Genomic DNA, 20,240 nt, shown 5'->3' with positions numbered 1-20,240 from the left:
CGTCTTTAAAGCCTAATATCACAATTTGTATTTACACATTTTTAATATTGGTGTTCATATTAAAATGTTTTTGAAATCCATTATTGCAATTCATATTCACTCGTTTGTAGTATGAAACATCAATTTTCGTATTTACTACACATTTCGATTTGTATTCACATGATCTAAAACTATACATCGTTATTCGTATTAATGAGATTTAAAAATTCGATATCGCAATTTATGATTTCGGGTATTTGAAATCCGTTATCGCGATTCATATTCACGTGATATTCAAATTCTATATTGGGATTTTTGCAAGATGTAAGTTTTTTTATTATTTTTTATTAGTTACTATAAATACTTTATATTTTGCATTCAAACAATTATGTTAAATATGAAACATGTATGGTATATAGATATCTTGATATTGACTGTTTGCCGTTAAAATTTTCAGAGTTTTTCTCATTGTGTCACAATCACCTCAGTTGTTATTTTTAATTATATTAGTGTATTACAATGGAAAGAAAATGTAAATGTTTATTAAATTTACTATAAAATTTCATTTCAAATACTGTCAAATTCCATTTTAGTAAACTGTCTGAGGACTCATCATCAAATTTATTCAAATCAAATTATACATTTAAGGAAATTATCAATTTAAAAATTTGCTCAACTTTTTAATGTGAGTTTATTTTAAGCTTTTATTTTTTATAATTTTAAAATTTTTGTAAATATTTTTACAAAAAGCGTGATTTTTATGAAAATCCTACTAATTTCTGACTTTAAAGCATAATCTGCATAACCGCACTTTATTTTGATGTTTCAAATGTATTTCTGAATCTTTAATTAAATGCAGTATTAATAGGAAATTATCTTATTGTAGTATAAATTTAAAAAAAAAAAAAATAATTGAGAATGCCTTCTCAAATAGTGAGATAAACTATGTGAGTAAGATATATATAGGTAGTGTAATAAGATATAAATAGGTACATTAAGTAATTCTATATAATTATATTTGTTAACTATAAATTAATTTTCTGATTTTTCAGCCAGTTTGTCTGTCATATTTCTTTCCCATTTTCAATAAAGTGGAATCATACATTGACGTATATTATGTACTATTATAAAATTCTTTTTAATGTGACAATATATTTTGACTGTTTTGTTATCATTTACTTTTAATAATATTTCAATTATAATTTTATCTATAAAACTTAACTAACTAAATTTCTACAGCATTATTATTATTATTTTTTTTTAAATTTCTGATTTAAATTTAAAAAAAAAATCTCATTTGAATAAAAGAATGTCTGATTTAAATTTTTAAAAAATCTCAAACTGTGTTTTGTAAATCCTTTTTAGATGCTTTCTGCAAGAGCAGAGTTACCAGTTTATCAGTTTAAAGGGGAAATATTAGAAGCTATTCAGAATAACTCAGTAGTTATCATAAGAGGAGCTACAGGTTGTGGTAAAACTACTCAGGTACGTTAAATTTGTCTGAATTGTAGATATTGTTATGTACACTTTGTATATGATGTTTCCGCAACAAAAAAAATTATCTGAGTTGCTCGATCATATTTTTATTTAATTTAATAGAATTACAAAAGATGGAATTGTTAACTTAAAAGTGTAATTATAATGAATGAATCTTTTTTACATATTTGTGCTATATCTGAATACTGTGTGCATATTTTTTCTTAATTATTGAGTTTAAAATTATTTTGACTAAGTTGATAGTTATTTGTTACATATTCTTATTATATTACACTTAAAAAAAGTTTTTTAAATTGTTCTGGGGAGAAAAAAAAAATTGTTTTTGACATGATGATACTTCAATTCATATTATTATTATTTTTGGCCAGTTCCGTTTATCTTTTTGAATGAACACTATCAGTATACAAGCTTGTTTTCCAGCTATCAACAATCAAAACGAACTGAACAACTGCGGTGCAGGGATAATTTAATTATTAGTTCTGTGAAAATCTTTATTCTGTATTTTTTTCCTCTTCCAGATTATTCTTATATGTTCATAAATAATAAGTTTTCTAGTTTATTTTGTGAACCTTTATTTCTTTTTTCTTAAATATCTAATTTTAAAATTTGCTATTGATTTGATCCTTAAGGTCCACTCTCTCAAAATATTTTCTCTGAATGAAGTATTAAAGTAAAATATTATACAAGTTTGAGGATATATATATATTGGCATATATATATGTGTGCCTTTGCCGTTTTTTAATGTACAACTTTATTTAAAGTTTTAAATTGGGCAGATAAAAAAAAAATTGAAGACTGGTTAGTTACAAAGCGATTAAATATGAAATATAACATTGGAAAAGTGCCAAACTAATTCGAAAATGTTTTCATTGTAGGAAATCAGGTCATAACTAAGCAAAATGAGAACAGTTCAGTTAAAAGTACTGAATCGGGCATATAGAGTAGTCTAATTTTGGTCTAAGGAATAATTTTTAAATGAACTGATGAGATACATAAAATGATGTTTTTAAAGCTAGTAAAAGATGCGTAAAGATGATTATAAGCTGCTAATGTGTTTCCACAAACTGAGCAAATTTAATAGTGTGTTTTTATTCTTGCGTTCATTATTAGTAAGGCACTAGATTTCGCCATTAAAAATCATGAAAATAAAAAATATTTAGCGATGTAAATATGTGTTCTAATACTAGTATGCTAGAGCCAAAGAGGTTAAAATATTGCTTCAAATTTAAAATGTGAAAAACAATTCATTTAGAGCACATGTTTCTCATACTGTGTATTCCATTGATATAAATAAAAAAAAATTAAAATTGTACTTCAATAAAAAAAAACGTTCTTTGACAAGGTTATAAATTTGGTGTATCGAAATTTAAATTGTATAAAGTATTAAATTTAGTGACCTAATTACATTTTTGCTTGCATAGACTCTACAGCATTCGTGATATAGTAGTTTAGGTTTTTAATAACATATTACTGAAAACTTTTGTTTAATTTATCATATTTTGTTTAAATTATTATTTTCCTTTTAGATTATTTTTGCACACTTTAGTTATTAATTTTTTTTTTAATTAATGTGTTAATTTTAAAACCTTAGGTACCTCAGTATATTTTGGACTACTATCTTGAAAGTGAATGTGGAGCTGATTCTTGTATTGTAGTTACTCAGGTAAATATTTTGATTCATTGCTTGAACTACTTTTTTGCTAAGCTCTTACTACAAGAGTCTATAATTATTTTCATAAAAATATTTGTACAAGGTTAAAAGAAACATTCACCCTTTCATTTCTTTTAATATAAGAATTAAGTATGTTGCAGATCTGTGAAAGTTAGGACAGTTTACATACTTCTTAAATAATTAAGTAATTTGAAAAATAATGAGTAAGATAGATTTTCTACCCAAGGAGTATCTAAATATTATTTGTTATAGAGTGCCAATAGCATAAATCAGATTGTTATTTTAATAACTTTATTTTTTAAGACTTTGACTTAAATCAATAAAATAAAGACACAATGATTAAGAATTGTAATTAAAGAGTTTTCACATTGTTACAGCAAAAAATATTAACTTCCCTAAGTAATAAAATAATTTAGAATTTTTTTGCAAGCCTTTTCAGTTTTAAATCAATTTTGCATTCATTTTATTTTTTATATACAGCGCTGCCTTGTATGTTATTACTAATAAAGAATGAGAAATAATTTTTTTTTTTAAATAATGAAGAATTATCAAATCGGATAGTTGCAATCCGGGTGTACACTACAATCCTGAGTTTTTCCTATCATTCTTCCGGGTCTTATAACTAGAAGCAGTTTCTGCTAAAGTCGCGAGTATCTCAAGACCATTGGTTTTTGCAGAGAATCAAAAATTGCTATATCCTGTTATCCAGATGTTTACCTACATGTGATTCTTCCGCCAGTTTGATTCTTTTGGTTTAGCGGACTTTCACCCATTTTGAATATTTGGAACTGCGCCGGAATCTGCTAATATCACAATTCTTATTGGCATGGTTTTAATATTGTTTCGCTTTACAGGGGTCTGTTTAGAAGAAATTTGGGTCCATTAACGGACCCTTCACAAAATACCTTTTCATAAAAACGGACCCTTCCCAAAATATCTTTTCATAAAAACGGACCCTTCACAAAATATTTTGACTTAAAAACGGACCCTTCACAAAATAATTTATCTTTTAATCAGACCATTCCCAAATTTGTTTATCTTCATTATTGTTTTGTTAATCGAATAAACCCTTCCCAGGAAGGTGGGGGGTGAAAGACAAATGTAAACGAACTAAATTTTGTCTTCGGCAGGGGCTTCTTCCTTTATTCGTCTGAAAAGAATGTTCTACGTTCAGCAGTATTGGCTAAATACCAAATATTTATATGTTGCATCGCTAATTTAGTAGCTGCAATTGCTGTTTATTTTTTAAAATTTAATTTTTTTAATTATAATTTTACAGTGTTGAACATAATCTTGTATGTCTTTACAATTTAAAAACTCCTTGAAAATGTTTTTTTCTTTTGCTATAACGGACCCTATTTGCACAAATTCACAAAAGCGAACCCTGGTTGAAAGAATGTGACTTAACGTTTATTTTGTATTCACAAATTACAAGCAATTTTTTCACAATTTTACAAAAACGGACCTTTCACAAAATGTTTGGACAGAGCCCTGCTTTAGGTGGGGAAGTAACACAGCGAGTGGATTAAATATAACTGAAGTGTAGGATTTTTTAAATGTAAGTTTTTAAACAACTTACTAATACACTTATTTAACTAAGTTTTTAAACAATTTCTAATTTATTAATCTCAAAACTATTAAAGTTAGAAACAGTTGATTAAAATCATTTTTGAATACTGGCTGTATACTAATAATTTTTTGTTAATTACATGGCTGTTCTGCAGCTTTCAAACTCTCGAACGTCTGTAAAACCATAGAAGTAATTTGTGAATAAAAATACTTGTTTTGAAATTCCCTCCCCTCTTAAACGCTCAGCAAAGTGGCTATCTATGATTGGCTGAAGGTCGAAGTACCTTCATCACTACAGCATCACTATTACGTCCCAAGTTGCATCATGTGCAAACCCAGCTTGGTTTAAGCTGGTTGATCTCATGCAAGAAAATGTAAAAAAAATATTATGACACTGTTATCAACGAAGTTAAAGCCTCTGACTTGGGAAAGTTATTTATGTTTGATTTAAGCTTTAACAAGATTTGAAATGATTAACATTAAGTATGAAAAACTTTATGAGTTCTTTTAGTGGGAAAATTACATTAGATACTATTTATTTAGTAACCTGAATTAGATAAACATCATTAAAGTAAGTTATGAAACTTTCTGCCGAGGTCAAGGTAAAACTTAATAAATATTGTACTTAGGTTTTTCAAATTAAATGTTGTATCGAATTAAATAAATATTGTTAATAAGGAGAATTACTTAGTTTAATATTAGGGATTGGATTTAAATAAAAATATGCTAATTGCCACCATATTAAACATCGATTTTAGGATCTACCTGATTAAAAAGTTTTACGTTATGGTTTGTATTCCCTCAAATTAAAAATCGCTCATCGCGACACTATTCATATGAAACTATTCGCATTCATTCTATTCATATTCATATGCAATTATTCATATTCACTATTCATATTCATTTAAAAATCCAGTAGCACAATTTATACTTGTTCATTTTTTTAACCCAATATTGTGATTCGTATTCACGCGAGTTTAAAATCCAATATTGCAATTGGTATTCACACCGTTATAATATCAAGCATCGTCTTTTGTATTTATACTTGATTTGAAAGCTGCACATTGTGATCTGTATTCACATGATCTAAAAATCGTGATTCATATTTAAGCTATTTAAAAATTCGTGATGTTGCGATTTTTGTAAAAAGTTTTTTAATGAATTAGTTACTATAGAGGTGTGATATTCGTCTTTAATGCGTAATTTAACTATAAAACTTAGTTCAGAGAATTTAATTGAATATGAAACATGTATGGTATATGAATTGTTATCTTGATATCCATTTTTTGCACATAAAAATTTCAGGGTTTTTCACTTAATGTCATTATCACCCCTGTCAGGTATATTTTTTTACTGTAAATTCTTTTATGCGGCATTTTATCTAAATTTTTTATATTGAAAAAAATTTTATATTTTAGAACCTAAATAGTATTAATGCTACGATTTTTTAATTAGAAATGCATGTTTATAAAGTTTGCATGTTTATACAGTTTGAAAAACATTTCAAAAATAATATCATTAGTAAACCTATTATTATTTGCTTTTCACAATATTTTGTGTGATGTCTCAGTAAAGCAAACAAGGACGATTTACTAACCCAACTAGCGAAAATTTAGATATTATTTTGTATTTTTTACTTCTAATACTTCACGTTGGCAATAGAACTTGTGTTATGAAATGACAGGGTGCGTAGCGTTTGTAAAAAGTACTTAAAGGTGCTTTTTTGGGGATTTCGTTTTTAAAAAAGCTTTTAAAGGTGCTTTTTTCAGCTGGTGTTTTTAAAAAGTGCTTTTTTTCCACAAAAATTTTTTTTTCTTGAGTGATATCTGGTGGATCCCATGCATTTCACGAAAATTGGGGTGTTTGCTACGTAATCATTCACGCGGACTTCATGTCGTACCCACGTTATGACTTGCGCATGCGCGCACACTTAAAACCTAAACCCGAGTGCTCCAATTCAGATAGAGAATATCAGATCCTTATGAAATGTTTTTCTTTTTAATTTTATTCTTGTTTATTATATTTTACTTCTAACACTTTTTTGACATAGGGGGTAAGGGTACTTTTGTTCCGAGTTCAGGGTCAAGTTGAATTCACTCGGTGATGTGGGAAAGTACTGATTGTTTTGATTTCGCCCGTTTCTTTTTGTGTTTTATTTAACGCTAAAACTCTTTATAAAAAGTTTTTGTTTTTCAACAATATCATTGATTGAATATGAATTTTTTGAGTGCTTGAAAATTTTTGTAAAGTGCTTGAAAAGTTTTTAAAAAGTGCTTATTTTTGATTCAAAGATTTGGCTATGCACCCTGAATGAATGCTTTTTATTTTGTAGCCTCGTCGTATCAGTGCTGTCTCAGTAGCAGAAAGAATAGCTGATGAACGTTCTGAAGCACTTGGTAACACCACAGGTTACAGTGTTCGGTTTGAATCTTGCTTACCTCGTCCCTATGGCTCTATTCTCTTCTGCACTGTTGGTAAGTAGCTTTATTTTTTTTCTTCTTTCATCTCACATTCATTTCCCATTTAAATTTTTCCTTAATCAAGTCAGGTATTTCAATACTATAGGAAAAAGTTGCTATCAACTGCAAAATTCAAAAAAAAAAAAAAAAAAAAAAAAAATCTTTTCAGTTTCCTTCTTATCAGCAGGTGATGACTAAAGTTTTAAAATCAAAGTGTTCAGAAAAATTATGGTACTGTCATGGTCAAAAATTAGTCAAAAAAAGTCACAATTACTAAGGAATAATGCAATTTTTGAGTAAATCTTGTAACTAACCTAGAAAAGAACCAATTTTAAATTTAGCATTATCTATACCTAGCAATTATTAATTATTTTTTCTACTGCTATGTGGTTAAATTTTGTTTCAGGATGTTTGAAATTGGAATAATTTTTCTTAGAAATTTCTTGTTTGTAATTTTTTTATTAATATAACTACATGCCGTTTAAGTTTTAAATATTAAGCCTTGTATACATATTTTGGTTCTTAATCATAAGTAAAATATAAGAATTCTCACTACATGACTGATATTTTTTATTAAAACTATGTTTCAGTGAGATTTTAAATTTTTCCAATTTTAGTGTAAAATATTGTTTATATTTGTAATATATATATATTAGAGAGGGTTTAATTTTTTAGAGAAAAAGTGTAAAACCCTAATACATAGTAGCCAATTTTGAAAAAATAAACAAAATGATAAGTTTAAAATGTGCATACATTTTTAGTTTTAAATGTAGCAGATATTCAGACATAATCGACATTTTAAAAAAATTTTCTTCACGCGTAAAATTTTATTTATGCTAAACAATACAACTGACGACTTTATGTAATGAATAGAGCCCGGAAGTTCAGGCAAAATGCCATAAATGCCCTTTTCTGCCTTTTTTAAACGTTTTCTTCTGAAAATGCCTTTTTCGTTCCTTTTGTTCATAAATGCCTATTTCTGTCTAATTTAAAATTTTTCTGCCAAGCTTTTTGTGCTTTTGACCGAGCATAAACGCAAAATGAAGAAATTTTGAAGTACAGAAATAGTTGACTGTCATCCAACGGATTGTAATGCATTTATAGAGATTAGGACTTTATTCCTTTTGTCTTATTAATATTTTCTCTCCGTCTCTTCGTGGCGTCAGAAAACGTGGCGTCACCTTCGCCCGATGCGCTTTGCAAGGAGAGAGAGAAAGGGAGTGAAAAGATTGGAGTTATTTTTACTTACAGTCAATAGAATTTATTCTTACTTACGGCCCATATAGCCTACACCATCGAATAACTCGTATGCTCTCTTATCTACAAAACGAATTCACCAAGCTGGTTGAGCACATTGTAGCAGGAGCACGAAAAAGTTTTCTAGTATACTAGTTATTTCTGAAATGCCTAAACTAAAAGCCTGCACAAGCAGAAAACTGGACAGTTTTGTGAAAAAATTTGGGTCGGATGTGCATACCCTCCAACTGCTACGGAATTTCCGTAGTTTCAGAAATCTTCTTTTCAGACGGTAGCAAAATTAATGTCTTAATATTTAAAAAAAATTAATTTTAGCGTAACTTGTCCACTATTACTTATAAAAGTGCAGGCCATATGGCTAGATTCTTAAGTTCTGATAAAAGTTTTATAAGAGATCCATTTGCTTTAAAAATTTTTACTTTGGTTCGCTACCACTAGAAAGAATTATTTTCAAAATCCTCATAAGTTGGAGGGTATGGATGTGTTTTCTACTGATGGGAGCATTCTGTTTTGTAAGGCATGCGAGAAGTGAGTAAATTTTGAGAAGAAGTATTTTATATCTCAGCACTTGGAGACATCTAAGCATAAAACAGCAAAAGATGGGAAAACATCGACTCTGATTTCCACCTGTTTTCAATTATCTTCTCGCAAATCGGAATTTGCAATGGATTTATGCAGACCATTTGTAGATGCCAGCATTCTGCTGTGGAAACTTGAAAATAAAAGTATACGAGCTTTTTTGCAAAAATATACGAATCAAAGTGTGCCCTGTGAATCAACTTTAAGGAAAACTTATTTAGATGACTGTTATACCTAAGTTCTTAAAACTATTCAAAATGAAATCGGAACGAAAAACATATGGCTATCTATAGATGAAACGACAGATGTAACTGGACGATATGTTGCGAATGTTATTGTTGGTGTTATGGACCCATTTGAAAAACATAAAATCTTTTTGTTGACATCTGAACAGTTGCAAAAGACTAACAGTACTACAATTGCACAGTTGTTCACTAATACACTGGCTTTACTTTGGCCAAATGGTACTGAGCATGAAAGAGTGCTATTATTTCTTACAGATGCAGCCTCCTACATGAAAAAAGCTGGAAATGCCTTAAAAGTTTTATTTCCTAATATGATCCATCTAACGTGCCTTGCTCATGCATTGCACAGGATAGCAGAGGAAGTAAGAGGTCTCTATCCTGAGGTAGACTCTATTGTTTCTAGTGTGAAAAAAGTATTTGTGAAAGCCTCTTCAAGAGTTCAAGTGTTCAAAGAAATTGCACCAGGCATTCAATTACCTCCTAAACCGATCCTTACGAGATGGGGAACATGGATTTCAGCAGTCTCATACTACTGCACAAATTTTGAGGAAGTTACTCTAGTCCTTACCAGCTTTTCGGATGAAGAGGCAATATCCATAAGAAAAAGTAAAAATTTGCTTAGCAGTTCTAAAATTAAAAATGAACTGACTTTTATTTCAACTTATTTTGGGAAGCTCCCTGCAGCTATTGAACACATGGAAAAAAGAAATATGTCTTTGTCCGAGTCACTAAAGATTTTTGACAATACTATTGAAGAACTAATGTCTGTGCCTGGACCATCTGGTGACATAATAAGGAAGAAATGTGAAAACGTCATCTCTGCAAATACAGACTTTGAATGCATCAAGGACATTGCAAAAGTACTTTCTGGTGATACTACAGTTGAACTTACCATATCTCCTACCATGGCAAGTTGTTTTAGGTACGCGCCCATAACTTCTGTCGAAGTAGAAGGATCCTTCTCTTTGTTTAAAACTATATTGACTGACAGGAGACAAAATTTCTCTTTCGAAAATTTGAAAAAGCATCTAGTTGTGATGTGCAACAACAACCAATCATCAGAATAAATCTGCATACAATATTATTGTAAGTACGAGTTTTCAATTTTTATTTCGCACCTACGCAGTTGAGTTTTTTTTTGTGCAATTATGTCCACTTCTTTTGTACTATTGCTACGACAGTCGAGTGAAATGAATATGTAGGTATACCGGATACTTCTAGCAACTTTTTTTATACCTTGGATACCTATATGGGCTTTTAGGCATTACCAACTACCATTTTGCTCCAATTTTAAGTGCCTGTTTCAAGCTTTTTAAATGCCTTTTTGCCTGCCTATTTTTGCATTTTTTATTGCCTGAAATTCCGGGCTTTAGTAATGAATCATAATAAGTCCAAGTTAGACATCCAAATATGCAATACTAAACATTAATGATAAACATGCCAGAAGTAGATTAAAATTTACTCTGGGAAACAGAAGTTTAATTTAAATTTTGCAAAAAATGGATTAAAAAAAGGTTAATTTTAAACTTAACATGTATAAGTTTGTAGATACATTAATATTCTTCAGAACATACATCCTCTGCATTCCAAATAACATGTAAAAATACACTGAAAAAAAAAATAATAGAAAGGGGACTGAGTTCCTGTACATCCTCATGCAAATTAAACCTTGATATATGATTATAACAAGTATATATTAAATATTATCTAATGACAAATATATATTACATTTTACGTAATAATAAATATTGGATAATATAAAATAATTGGCATGAAACTTGCATGAAAACAAGGGAGATGAATTTGAGAAGATTTTCCCTTTAGCCCAGAATTCCCATTTGCTTACTTAACAGAACTTTCCCTGAATAACAAAGAGTCAGAGACACTGCATACTGATGCTTATTTTATTATATTAAAAAAACAATTAATAATTAATTTTTGTAATTAATGTAATTTAATTATCATTGTAACTAATGTTTTAATTATTGTAACTAATGTAATTTTTTCTTAGATCATTAATTTAATAAATGTTAACTCTGAACTTTGTGTAATAACAGGGTGGCCACCCACCTTGAAAACCTGGAATTATCAGGGAATTTTTTTTATACTGCAAAAAACCTGGAAATATCAGGGAAATTTGGATAAAAACCTAGAAAAATCAGGGAATTTTAAAGAAAAGCTGGAAATTTTTCTTTGATAATTTTTTTAATTTCACTAATTTAAATTATTTACTAATTTTCTTAATTTAAATTATTTCATCCATTATACCCACTTCTTTTTAAACAGAAATTGAAATATCATCAACTTAGCGATACTTTACTTGCTGTTAAACTAGAATGCTACATAAAATTCTCCCACGGTTTCTAAACAAATGTAGAAACCTTTGACCGCTATGAGACTGTGCAATTCAGGAAAGATTCTGGTGGAGATGGAAAAAGGGATTAGGATATTAGCTCCTTCTTTTTAAAATTCTGTCCTTCGGCTGAATGCATTTATGTTATGTTATTAATCTCAAGTTTGTTCCAATGCTTTGGAGGTAATTTTTTTTCTCTATTTTGACAAAATGTTTTTGTATTTTTAATTTTATAAAATTCTCCAAAAATTAGTTGGTTATAATTTAATAATAGATTTTATATCGCATACTTTTTCTGAAAGCTTTTCTACTCCCATTCAAAGAAATCAGTGAATTATTTTTTCTCAGCAAACCAACCAATCGCACATTTTTTTTTACAATCGCTAACAGCAATGTTTGTCAACAAATCGATATAATTGTTGCATTAATGCTAATTTTTTTTATTTCATTTTAACCTTTTATAGCATATTTTAATTTAAAAAAAAGGTTTTTTTAAGAACCAACTATATATTAATATTTAATTTTACTCTTTTGTTGGTTAATATGATTTTTGATTCAAAATTTTGTACCAAAACATTAAAAACATTAAAAAATAAATTTAAAAAATCTTGAAAATTGTCAAAATAATTAATTTTTTTCAAGATGATATGTTAAAAAAATAACATTTTGAATAAAATATTTTATAATATAGACACTTTTCTTGTACACATTCTATACTTTATAAGAAAAAAGAAACAAAAACCTGGAAAATTTAAGATTTTTTACCTGGAAAAATCAGGGAAATTTGAAATGATTTGAGTGGCCGCCCTGAATAATTATAGTAACTTAAAAACACTCTAAAATGTAGCAAGATGTATTAGATAGATTTTTGAGACTCTTTTATATATTTGATTAGGACAAAAATAAAATTGATGGCAATTGATTAAAATATTTTATTTATTTATTTTGTTGTCTTGCAATAAATAAAAAATGTTTTATTTAATGTGTATTTTCTTTTTATTAGGTGTTCTATTGCGAAAGCTTGAGAGTGGTTTGAGAGGAGTGTCACATGTTATTGTTGATGAAATTCATGAACGAGATGTAAATGTATGTATTGCAGTCCCATTTTATAGTTTATATGATAATAAGTACTGTATAGTACTATTATTCATAATTAAATTGAAAATAGATGCCTGTTGGCTGAGTGGTAACTCTTCATGCACTCCTGTCACAAGTTCTTCCTTGGTTTGATCCTTGAACCAGGCAAGGTTGACTCAGCCTTTCATCCCTTAAGTGGGTTGATAAAATGAGAACTAAGCATGTTTGGGGACTAAACGCTGGGGGTTCTGCATTCAGCTGACCTCCCGACCAGAGCAATCTGCTCCTGCACCCTAGATCCCAAGGTCAAGAAAACTGAGATGGGCCCAGTAGACTTTATTCCTCTATAGGCTGTTGTGCCATTGAGATTAGTTTTAAGTTGAAAATAAGTTGCATCTTAAATAGCAAGCGACATTTAAATAGATTATTTCGACTATTATTTTGCTTAAGTATTAACTTCTCTCCTTGGCATTTTTGAGGAAAACTCTTTAGTTCATTTAGAATAATTATTTGTTATACTTGTACAAATCCCTTGCATACATTTTCATAAATCTACAAATAACCCTTGTTTATTAAAATTTTAAATTTATCCTTGTTTATTAAAATTGTAGGTTGTAATGGATCAAATATATCTTAAAAAGGCCAAATTTTTTGTTCCTTAACTAAAAAAATACTACATTGGTTTTCAAAAATTTGTTTTTAGTTTCCTTTTTCTTATTTTACTGCATATATCAACATCACGGTATAATCAAATATGCAACACGGTATAGTTAAATTAAAAGTTTTAAATCGTAATTTATAAATTATTGTGAATATCTAACACTGTATGTCGTTAGTAAAAATATCGAATTTAAAGCCACCTATACATATGACAAGAAATAATTTGAACACATATTGTGTGAGCTTGTGATCATCCATGTCTGACTGGGAGAATTGTTCTTCACACCTGCTCGAATTAATTGATGCACTATCGGGAACCATGTACTTCGTCACTCAAGTAGACGCCAATATCTAGGATTGATTGGGAAACATCATACACATTGCGAGTACATTGTAATTTATGATGCTTTGAAGAAAAAGAACCTAATCCAGACATCAGGTCAGCGATGATTACATAACATCAATATCTCTCAATGCATTGATGTATTTCCCAATCCTACTACATTGTAACAAAAAATATCCTGAATTAATCCTTTCTTCTTTTTTTTAATTAACCGATCCGATTTTTATATGGAACCACTTCAAAGCTTACTTATTGTCGCCTTATATTTATTTTGTAAAGTCTCAACTTTATTAAGTAGAATTAAAAAATTGTTTTTATCTTCTAGACTGATTTCATCCTGGTAGTGTTGAGGGACATGGTACGTGCTTTTCCTCAAATGAGAGTTGTTTTGATGTCAGCCACAATCGATACAACCATGTTCTGTGAATATTTTGGAAACTGCCCAATCATTGAAGTTTCTGGCAGAACATTTCCTGTTCAAGGTAAATTTTCTAAAGTATTCATATGTTTTATTTTTTTATTTAATTTTTTGCCGTATTGTTTAACTTCAGAGTCTAATTCAGTTTGTGTTATAACTCTCTGAATGTTTAACAACATTACATAAATGATGAGTGTGAATCAGGTTGGCATTGGAAAATTTTTTTAAAAATGCATATCTCTTTCTTCCTTATCCCCAAAGTTAGCAGGGTTAAACAATGTCCATGAAACTCATGACCTGGAGGAAGTCGACCACCAAAAGTGGGTTATTCAGAATGTCCCCTTTGTCCAGACCAAGACAGTCCAGGATATGTTGGGGAGAAGCCTGCATGTTGTGGCACCTGGGGCAGTTTGAGTAGGTTTTAGCACTACCCTCGAAAGAAAGGGACTTAAGGTGGCCGCTGATAAGCCTGGTAAGTGCCGTCTATTCCTTGCAATTGCACCGAATGTTGAGTGCACCTCCTGGACGAGTGCTCTGGTACCAGTGATGTTTGGGGGGTACGAGCCAGGAAACATTGACTTCTTTTTTGATGCCAGTTCCATGAAGGTGAGTGAACTTGGACTCATCAAAGTTTTTTCTGTCCCCTCTTTAGCCAGCGTGTCGGCGATGTCATTTCGCAGTTCCCCAACGTGAGAAGGGATCCATTGGAGGTGGACTTCGCGCAATTGTGAGAGGATTTTAAGTGTGAAGCTCCTGTTTTGTCTCTCACTTTCCTCCAATGCGATAAGTACTGTATGGAACTGAGACTGTCAGAGAGTATCCAGATGTTATTGTGATCCTGTAGTGTTAGAAGAGAATCCAAAAAGTCCTGTTGGCTGCCTCATCGTGGCGAGGGGGTGACCCTGAGTGGAACGGGCGATGTACGTCTGGAGTTTTACTCCTGGAAGGGTCACCCATGGCGAGAGGGCCGTTCCATTACACTCAGCTAAAGTCAACAGGCGAAGGAGCCAAGTCAGACTTCTACCAGCATGGTGCTCCAGTCTAAGGACTTCAGAAGCTGCATTATTACCCCTACCATGAAATTCATGAAAAAAACATATTAACTATTTTTAATAGGATCTTTTATAGATGGTGATTGATAAAATTGTGTTCTTAACACTAAATATTTTCTAATTACTGTGTAGTAGTTGTGTTTTTCGAATTTTAATTCCTCAGTTATGAAAAATACACTATATAATTTATGTTTTTTTTTTTTTTTTTTTTTTTTTTTAAAAAAAGAATATTTTCTGGAAGATTGTGTGCAAATGCTGAATTTCGTTCCACCCCCCAGCACAAGAAAGAGAAAACGAGATGAAGACACAGGTGTTGATACTGAAGAGCCGGAAGTAAGATGTTACAAAAATTGTATTTAATTGCAATTTTACTTTAAGAATATTTATCATCTATGTTAAATTAAGGCTGCTCACAGATAGGTAGGAAATAATAAATATTGCACTTAATTTTAATTATCAATTTATGTAAAAAAATTAACAATTATGTACTACATTTTATAATATAAAATATTATAAATTGGATTCAATTTATATAAATCCGGGCTAGATGACATTATCAAGCAGAAATTGCAGCTTTTAATCTCTTGCAATATTTCCGTTTTATTTTATTACAACAGTGTTAAGTTTAATTTTTTTTTTTTATTTAAAACTTTTATTTTTAGACCAATTTTATAATTATGAGGACAACATTTAAGCCACAACAGTATTTAAAAAGTTTTCTTCTTACAGACCGTTAGGTTTTTGAAATACTCTTATTTTGGTGCCTTGCAGGAGAATCTGTTATTTTTTAAAAATGTTGATTACATGAAAATTAAAAGGTTTTTCTTTTCTCTTTATTTGAGGACACAATTAAGGCATAAAATCTGAATATTTCCATTAAGTTTATTAAATATATTAGAGTCTGTGCAATACTTGATATTCTATAATTGTTGTTTTGTTTCTGTAATCTTTACATCACATAAATTATGTATTTTTTCCTTTTTTTTTAGGAAAACCTAAACAAAGTAATTGGTCCAGATTATTCACAAAGTACAATGCAAGCTATGTCTACTATGAGCGAAAAAGAAATGTCATTTGAACTTATTGAGGTAAGAAAATGAACTCTTATGTTTCTTTCCTTGTCTATTTAAAACTAACTCTTAAATGTATCATAAAAACTGTTAGGTAAATCATCTATTAGCAATTTTTTGTAATCTTATATTTTATGATTTTTTTTTCCTCCACAGTCTTTTTTCTTTTCTTCTTTATGCATATGAGTTAAAAATTACAAGTTTTCATCATTGAATTTGGTCCTGTGATTTTCCTAGAAAAGTCTATTGGGTTTTAATTTTGATTTACTAAAAGCTAGTTAACAGTTCCTTTCATAAAGTTACTATTTAAAAAACACGTAATCAATGCATTAATTTTATTTTTATTCAATGATTTTGTTTTTGTTTGATTTAATTCTAGGCTTTATTGATGTACATCAAAGGTTTAGGTGTACCTGGTGCCGTTTTGGTGTTCTTGCCAGGTTGGAATTTGATTTTTGCTTTAATGCGTCATCTTCAGCAGCATCCTAAATTTAATACACCTCAGTATTCCATTTTACCCCTCCATTCACAAATACCAAGAGAGGATCAACATAAAGTGTTTGAACCTGTACCTGATGGAGTAACTAAGGTTAATACTATTTTTATTGATTATTTTTTATCATATGCAATTTGCGAAACAGTGCAATTACTTTTTTTATTAAAAGCAGTGTTCATTTAAAAGTTTTTTCTTTCTTTTTAATTTCTCATCAATTTTAAATTTACGAAGCATTCTAATGTTGAGTTTTTAGTTTTCATTAATTTTCGAAATTGTTATTTAATTATATGATTAATATATTTTATTTATATTATATTATATATATTATATTTATAAAATTGTAATATATTGCTTTATAAAAAGTTTTTTTAAGACTGTTTTGCAATAGTTAATAAAGATATATATATATATATATTTTATAAATTTGAGTTGTAATGTATTAGGATTTATTTTTAATAATATTTTAATTATATCTTTAAAATTTAATGAATTATAAATTAAATTTATTGTAGCATTTAAAAAAAATCAAGTTAAATCTAATAATTCAGAATTTTATTTTAATATTATTATTATTTTTTAAATCGAAATATGATATACCCTGGTTCAGAGTGCATTTAAGTTTATATAAATTTTTTATAGTCTGCAGTTACTAATTAAAGCGTAAGATCCTTCCTCACTGGTGTGACAGTCTCAGATGGGCCCTGGCCTTTAGCAAAATTTAATCCTTGATTAAAGTATTTGAAATACTACCCTTTAAAACTAATGCTTTAAGCTTGAAAAGATACTATGCTGCAAAAGAAACCATTCGTGAAATATTCAATTTCACATCCACTAGTTTTATAAAATTAAGTCTAGAAAAATGTGAATTTAGATAAATCAGAGTATTCCATAAAAGTTCTATAATGCTTATTTATTAATTTTTTAAAAAAATATCAAAATCAGAACAAGTTGTGGTAAGATTACTTTTCTACTTCATAATCATGAATTATCCTAATGTTATTCCCCACTCCCTTGTTATGATATTGAAAAATGAAAAATTACACAGATGAAACTTCTTGGTTTATCTGGAATAACTTTGTTTCTTCTATACTTTTAATTTTAAATTACTAATATATGAGAATCAGAATTTGTTCACTTGAAATTGGAGAAGCAGAGTTTCTTCAGTGTTAGAGCCGGGGCCTACTTCTGACAAAAAATTCTGATTACTCATTGTTAACTCATAGAGAATTATTTGAACTTATTTAACTAATTGAACAATTAATTAAGTTGGTTCCCTTTCTCTTAATCTTTGAATTTTTGTTAATCATTCAAGTAGTTTTTGTTTTCTTTTTTTTTTTTTTAAGAAACTCTTAACATTATTTGTGGCTCGAGTTTCTTCTTTTGTGTTTTCTTTTCTCAGAATAGTAATTTTTACAGATATTGAACATGATATATTTTTTTCTTTAGATTAATTGGGTTTTTATGGGTCATGCAGATAAATTTTTTGTGTATTTATCACTGAAATTTTATATTGCAGATTATTTTGGCTACAAATATTGCAGAGACAAGCATAACAATTAATGATGTAGTATTTGTTATTGATTCTTGCAAGTAAGTTATTTTCATAATGAATTTCAAAAAAATATTTTCTGTATCTTTAGTCAGTTAGTATAGTCAGTTAGTTGTTCTGTGTCTTTCTTTCTTTTTTTTTAAAAAAAAGTAATAATTGTTATTATCTAATCTTTCTTTAGAGTTAAAATGAAGTTATTTACATCTCATAACAATATGACCAACTATGCAACTGTCTGGGCGTCTAAAACCAATCTGGAACAAAGGAAAGGCCGAGCTGGCCGTGTCCGAGCTGGTTTTGCATTCCGTTTGTGCAGTCGAGCTCGGTTTGAAAAGTAAGTTCTTTTCAGTGTTTCTTGCCAGTTTAGCTTGTGTATTTATAGAGTTCTTTGTTTACATTGATTCAGTTTTCATGTGCTAAATACACATAAATATTTTAATTTTTTTATATATTTTCTTATATTCTGAAAGACATAGTCACCTATCTTTATTATTATTATTTCAGATTAGATAATTACACTACTCCTGAAATATTTCGTACTCCTCTGCATGAAATTGCTCTTGCGATTAAATTGCTTCGCTTGGGGGATATTGGTAAATTTCTTTCTAAAGCTTTAGAACCACCACCTATTGATGCCGTTATTGAATCAGAAGTTCTTTTACGAGGTACTCACGTTTAATATTATGATATTCATTTACAACCAATTTCAGCATTACTTTTAATTAAGTCATAAAACTATTTTTAAGAACTATTTAATTATAGTGCTATAATTAAAAAAAGGTTTGTCTATTGTTTGATGGCTAGGTGATCATTTAATTTTCAATCAAGGCAGCTATTAATATTTTTAGATTATTATAAACTATTTAAATTGCACATAGTAAATATTCTATGAACTTTTGATTTTACTCTAGTTTTATATTTATTAAAAGTATGGTAATGTTCCTTCATAGCTTTTTGGTAAATTGTTAGTTAGTATAATGCTTGGATTAGGTTAAGGGGATATTTTCAAAATCTCAATTTTTTTTAATAGAGAAAATAAAATCCTAAAGGGTTTTAAACAATGGTATCATGAAGATATATATATATGAAAATTGTGCAACTTTAATGACTTCCATACTTTTAATGACTTCCATTATTATCCATATAAACTACTGTTTTCTCATTTCAATAATCGAAAGAAAATGTAGAGGCTTTTATGTTTCTAAGTTTGTCAAGTAATAAACTAAATGACTAAAGGGGTTTATATGGTTTTGATTTCATCCAGAAAAAATCCGTGTACAATTCTTTTTCTATTGCTTAGGATTCTGAGTTTTTTTACAGGAATTTAACGTAAGAACAAAATTTTATTTACCACTAAAACAACAGATGGGGTCAATTTGCCCCCTCTTAGGTTTTTCTGAGTTTTCATAATTTGATCCTATTTAAGTACTTATTTAATCATTCATTTGTTAGCTTCACAAAAACATATTTATAAAGCCTTATATAGAATGAGAGGGGCGGGGGCAGAGTGACCCCTTTGGTATTCCAGTAGGTTTTGCATAACCTAATTTTAATTTTCTAATATTTAAGTTTTGAAACCTTTTCTAAATCGCGTTTTAAAAGTTTAAAATATTAATCAAAATTTATTCATCTCAAAAACTTTCAAATAATTAATTAAAAACTTATTCATAATATACTGGCTGAACTACATATTTGCCCTCCAGCGTCTAACTAGCTAACATACTGTGAAGAGTATGACCAACATAAAAGGCAAAACCGAAGAGAAGCGAGCTTCTGAAATATGTCCTTATATACTGAATAGCGAATCTCCTCGAAGCTCTGGTGACAATCGCTGATAAACTAAGAGTTGAATGACTGCCATTCGAGGTCACGACTACAACAAGAGTGACGTTACTCTCTATACGTGCTGGTTCGACTCGTAAACAAATATTCGTAGCTTAAGTTGTTAGAATTCAATTCAATATT

The 20,240-nt window shown here is 29.1% G+C and overlaps 1 protein-coding gene across 2 annotated transcripts in view; it reads left to right on the top strand.

Annotated features, from left to right (window-relative positions):
- mle (dosage compensation regulator mle) overlaps positions 1-20,240 on the top strand; it is a 57,490-nt gene that overhangs the window by 21,832 nt on the left and 15,418 nt on the right. For both annotated transcript variants that reach the window (XM_043043229.3, XM_071184328.2), the window contains 11 exons: positions 1,345-1,464; positions 3,068-3,139; positions 7,050-7,191; positions 12,614-12,696; positions 14,016-14,172; positions 15,387-15,493; positions 16,150-16,248; positions 16,610-16,819; positions 18,243-18,316; positions 18,457-18,609; positions 18,780-18,940. In XM_043043229.3, the coding sequence (XP_042899163.2) occupies positions 1,345-1,464; positions 3,068-3,139; positions 7,050-7,191; positions 12,614-12,696; positions 14,016-14,172; positions 15,387-15,493; positions 16,150-16,248; positions 16,610-16,819; positions 18,243-18,316; positions 18,457-18,609; positions 18,780-18,940 (1,378 nt within the window). The remainder of the gene's footprint in view (positions 1-1,344; positions 1,465-3,067; positions 3,140-7,049; positions 7,192-12,613; positions 12,697-14,015; positions 14,173-15,386; positions 15,494-16,149; positions 16,249-16,609; positions 16,820-18,242; positions 18,317-18,456; positions 18,610-18,779; positions 18,941-20,240) is intronic.

Source organism: Parasteatoda tepidariorum, chromosome 10 (genome assembly GCF_982258835.1).
Source record: "Parasteatoda tepidariorum strain Cologne lab strain chromosome 10, Ptep-v5.0, whole genome shotgun sequence".
In the NCBI taxonomy this organism is placed as follows: Eukaryota; Metazoa; Arthropoda; class Arachnida; order Araneae; family Theridiidae; genus Parasteatoda; species Parasteatoda tepidariorum.
The sequence above is the reverse complement of the archived record's forward strand: the minus strand, read 5'-3'. Positions and strand labels throughout refer to the sequence as shown.